General features: G+C 39.6%; 1 protein-coding gene across 1 annotated transcript in view; it reads right to left on the bottom strand.

Annotated features, from left to right (window-relative positions):
- Positions 1–183: 183 nt before the first annotated feature.
- The window catches only part of LOC107579333 (HEAT repeat-containing protein 1-like), a gene marked incomplete at both ends in the record, with an annotated part of 4,208 nt that continues 912 nt past the window's right edge, over positions 184–3,479 (bottom strand). Inside the window, 9 exons of the mRNA XM_016265174.1 lie at positions 184–288; positions 378–512; positions 652–810; positions 936–1,086; positions 1,524–1,825; positions 1,957–2,097; positions 2,540–2,663; positions 2,753–2,805; positions 2,905–3,074. Of these exons, the coding sequence (XP_016120660.1) occupies positions 184–288; positions 378–512; positions 652–810; positions 936–1,086; positions 1,524–1,825; positions 1,957–2,097; positions 2,540–2,663; positions 2,753–2,805; positions 2,905–3,074 (1,340 nt within the window). The remainder of the gene's footprint in view (positions 289–377; positions 513–651; positions 811–935; positions 1,087–1,523; positions 1,826–1,956; positions 2,098–2,539; positions 2,664–2,752; positions 2,806–2,904; positions 3,075–3,479) is intronic.

The raw sequence follows: 3,479 nt of genomic DNA, 5'->3' as shown, positions 1-3,479 counted from the left end.
ATGTAAAAACTATAGAAACTTGGTTCGAAAAAAAAAAAAAAAAAAGATTCACAAAGATTTTGATGCCTCACAAAGCAGTGGTTCGAAAGAGTCCATCACTATTATTATTTATGCATCTAAAAACAAGATAGTGTCTTATTGGAGGAAGTTCTTTTTTCTCACCTGAACAATATTAAAGCTTACCTTGAAGAAGAGAGGTCTGAAAGTGACTTCTGAAAGTTTCATAACCATCACTAACAGGCAGTCAATCACATACCCCTCGATCTCACCAATCTTATTCAGATCTCCCTATTAAACAAAGTTATTTTGTTAATCATCAGTTAATGCGCTTATTTAAAAAAAAGAAAAAAGAACTAATTGAAATGGGTATATAGTACCTGGCAATGCTGGGCACGGAAATCAAGAGCAGACAGAAAGAAGGAAGTGAGCTCTGATTGGTGGTTGTTGAGTTGGTCCTTCTCCATGTGAATTATATGTTCCTTCAGGATGATCATCAGAGGACCAAGACGGTTCTGAACAGGTATAGAACATATGGGTATCAGATAAATAAAACAAAGAATAGCAAAAGAGTGTCCATTAATTGCATTGAGACATCGAAAAGATCATGTGTCCATTCAAACACTTTGGTATTTCTGATATACCAAATCCTACCTGCTGAACATCCACCATTGTGCAGTGGCATTTTGTAATGGTGGGAATGAGGACCCTGGGAGGCACCTTTGTGGCAAGAGTGGTGCTGAGCGAGGAGAGACGTACAGACAGCTGAGGGCAGGATGTCAGTCGCTTGGCTAGCAGAGTTAAGCGGGCGACCTAGAGCACCAGAGAAAAATGAGAAGATTCAAATGAGAATTGTAACCTTGTAGATAAAATGTATTTGAATAACATATGCTGCTCTAAGGTTTAACTTAAAGTAACAAGGTGGCACTGATACTGACCTGTGAGATGGTGTCCTCCAGGTAGGGGCTGATGAAGTGCGGTAACGTCTCTGAAACACGCTGTAGAGCTGTGACAGCGCTCAGCAAGTATATTTCATTGTTCAGCAGGTCCTTTCTCTCCTTCAGAGTGTCCAGCACTGCAGGCATAAGGCTGAAGACAGAACACATTAATATACAAGTAATGAGGATCATTCACTTCCAGTACGTTTTAAAAATTAGAACCATTCCTAGATTTACACTTTTCTTCAGCTTTACACATCGTACTTCCAACTATCCAACTAAGAAAAGTCAAAAATAACTTCAGTTTTGACACGAACGCTCAGCATATGTAGCTGAACACATAGACTTTCAAAGTACACTCTGTTTGATAGCATATGATAGTGTACAAACAAATCAGCACAAAATAATTCAAAGGGAATGTGTGAACTGAAAGTACAGAGTACGGGTTTGATTAGAAAATTCTGGCTGCACACGTAATTCAGGCTGCACATGTACTATATTGATGATGAAATTTATGCCATGTGCACTGTACACTAAATGCTAGCATATGTGTAAATTTCAAAGGCCTTACTTTGGGCTTAACAGTACCTGTGTAACTGTGGTATAGCAAGGGCTTTCAGTGTGCTGGTCACTTCAGCCACACACAGCAGAGCACTTCCCATGACATTCTTTTCCTCGTCTTTATCAGCAACCAGCTCCACCGCTTTTTTCAGCACTGGTACAAACGGCTCCTGGTGGCCTGAGCCAAAATTTCGGCACAGAAGTTTAAGGCTGTAAAGGGCCGTCTGTCGATTGATAGCCAGCTCTTCTTCTTCCTGTGCCGTGACCTGTCTGTGACTCCGACCCACAATATTTAGGAGGACGCCAATGAGATCCAGAAGCACAGTAATCTGTCAGAGAAATAGAGGAATCAAAGTGATCAGCTAATGCTCAGTAGAATGGGTAGTCAATGTTTCAAAGTTCTAAAATGTAAAATTTTCTAAAAATGCTTCATTAAAACTGGTTTGCATTGCATACTAACCTGTTCTTCCACCCACTGCGTCCGTTGCTGTAGTTTGTTATTGAGTAACTCCATGGCCTTCCTTCTTACTGAAGCTAACTGATTACCCATCAGGCCTCTCATTACCATAATGAAGGAATCCATGGGCAGCAGGGCATTAACCTAAAAGTCAGATCATGGTTTAAGAATGTTCGTGCACAAATTAAAGTGTACACACAAAAATAACTGCTCAATGAAGTCACCAGTTCAAGAAAACTGACTGTGGTTCAGTTCAGAATAGAAAAGTATCATGTTATTCTATTTCCTCTAATCTATTTCCATTTTCCTTCATCACCGTTAAGATACAAACGACCATTAAATGCAGCATTCTGTTGGCTTAATGAAGTGGTCATGTGTGATATATACTGCAGATTTAGGAGCACCCAACTAGAGCAAACTCTTTCTTGACTGCCAAAAGTCTTGTAAACATGGTTTACTTGCTTTGCCAGGTTATTGATTTGCATGTAAACGGGTTATTTCAATAAAATGATTTTTGGTAGCCATCAGCGTATTGGTGTGCATGTAAACATGCTCAATAATATCTGATCAATACAGTGCTTCCTACCTTGTCCAGGATGTCATAGGACTTGCTGAGCAGAGCTCTCCAGAACTTAGCAGTGGGTTTGTCTGCATTATCCTCTACACATCGAGCAACTGCATGGATGTAGCGCAGAACCTCCTCCAGCAGACTAACAAGTAAACACAAACATTACACCTTGCCAATGTCACCACAACCAATCACCATCAAGTCAAGTACTATAGTCAAGCTTCAACTCACTTCTGCTGAAGAGTCTGTAAGGTGCTTTCTGTTAAGTTCTCACAGTCAGCCACCTGTCAGTCAAACAATTACACATTTAGGATGCTTACTGAAAAATCCTAGGAGCATTTTAATATCAACATTAAATCGATTGCTTCCTATTCTAAACCTACCTTCCCAACAAATCTGTCAGAGGCCAAAAGCTGAGCAATAAAAGAGACGGAGAGGAATTTAAAATGGCGGAGGTCCTTGCCACTATTAGCCTCCATGTTGAAGATCACATCAGAGACTGTTTCTGCCTTCTTCACCGCACTTCTTCCACGGGTCCTCTTTTTCTCCGGAGCTGCCCAGAGAATATATCAAACAATTTTCTTCCCCATTCTTTAATTTCTAGATTCAATTCAGATACCAGTTCACAAGCTCTTGATTAGTTTCCGATGTCGATCCAGAAAGCAGCTCTCAACTAATTGTCAATAAAGCTGTAAACCATACAGGGAACCCCGTCTGTAGGTACATTACTATAATACTAAAGGTTAAAATTAACAACAGAGTCCAAAACAATTCAATGGCTATTAATTTTTTATATACGAGTCAACACCTAATATAAACAGTGTTGTATACAAATATTGCACATAAAACAAACTGTGCATATCAACGTCTTAATAATATAAATAGACAGTTAAACAGTGGCTTTCATAAAAATGCGTTGAGCTATGGACACTGCATGGCTTTCCTGAGGCAAACATAA

Source organism: Sinocyclocheilus grahami, unplaced genomic scaffold (assembly GCF_001515645.1).
Source record: "Sinocyclocheilus grahami isolate Dianchi unplaced genomic scaffold, SAMN03320097.WGS_v1.1 scaffold16706.1, whole genome shotgun sequence".
NCBI classification, from domain to species: Eukaryota; Metazoa; Chordata; class Actinopteri; order Cypriniformes; family Cyprinidae; genus Sinocyclocheilus; species Sinocyclocheilus grahami.
Note: the sequence above shows the minus strand (reverse complement) of the source record. Positions and strands in the feature narration are given on the sequence as shown.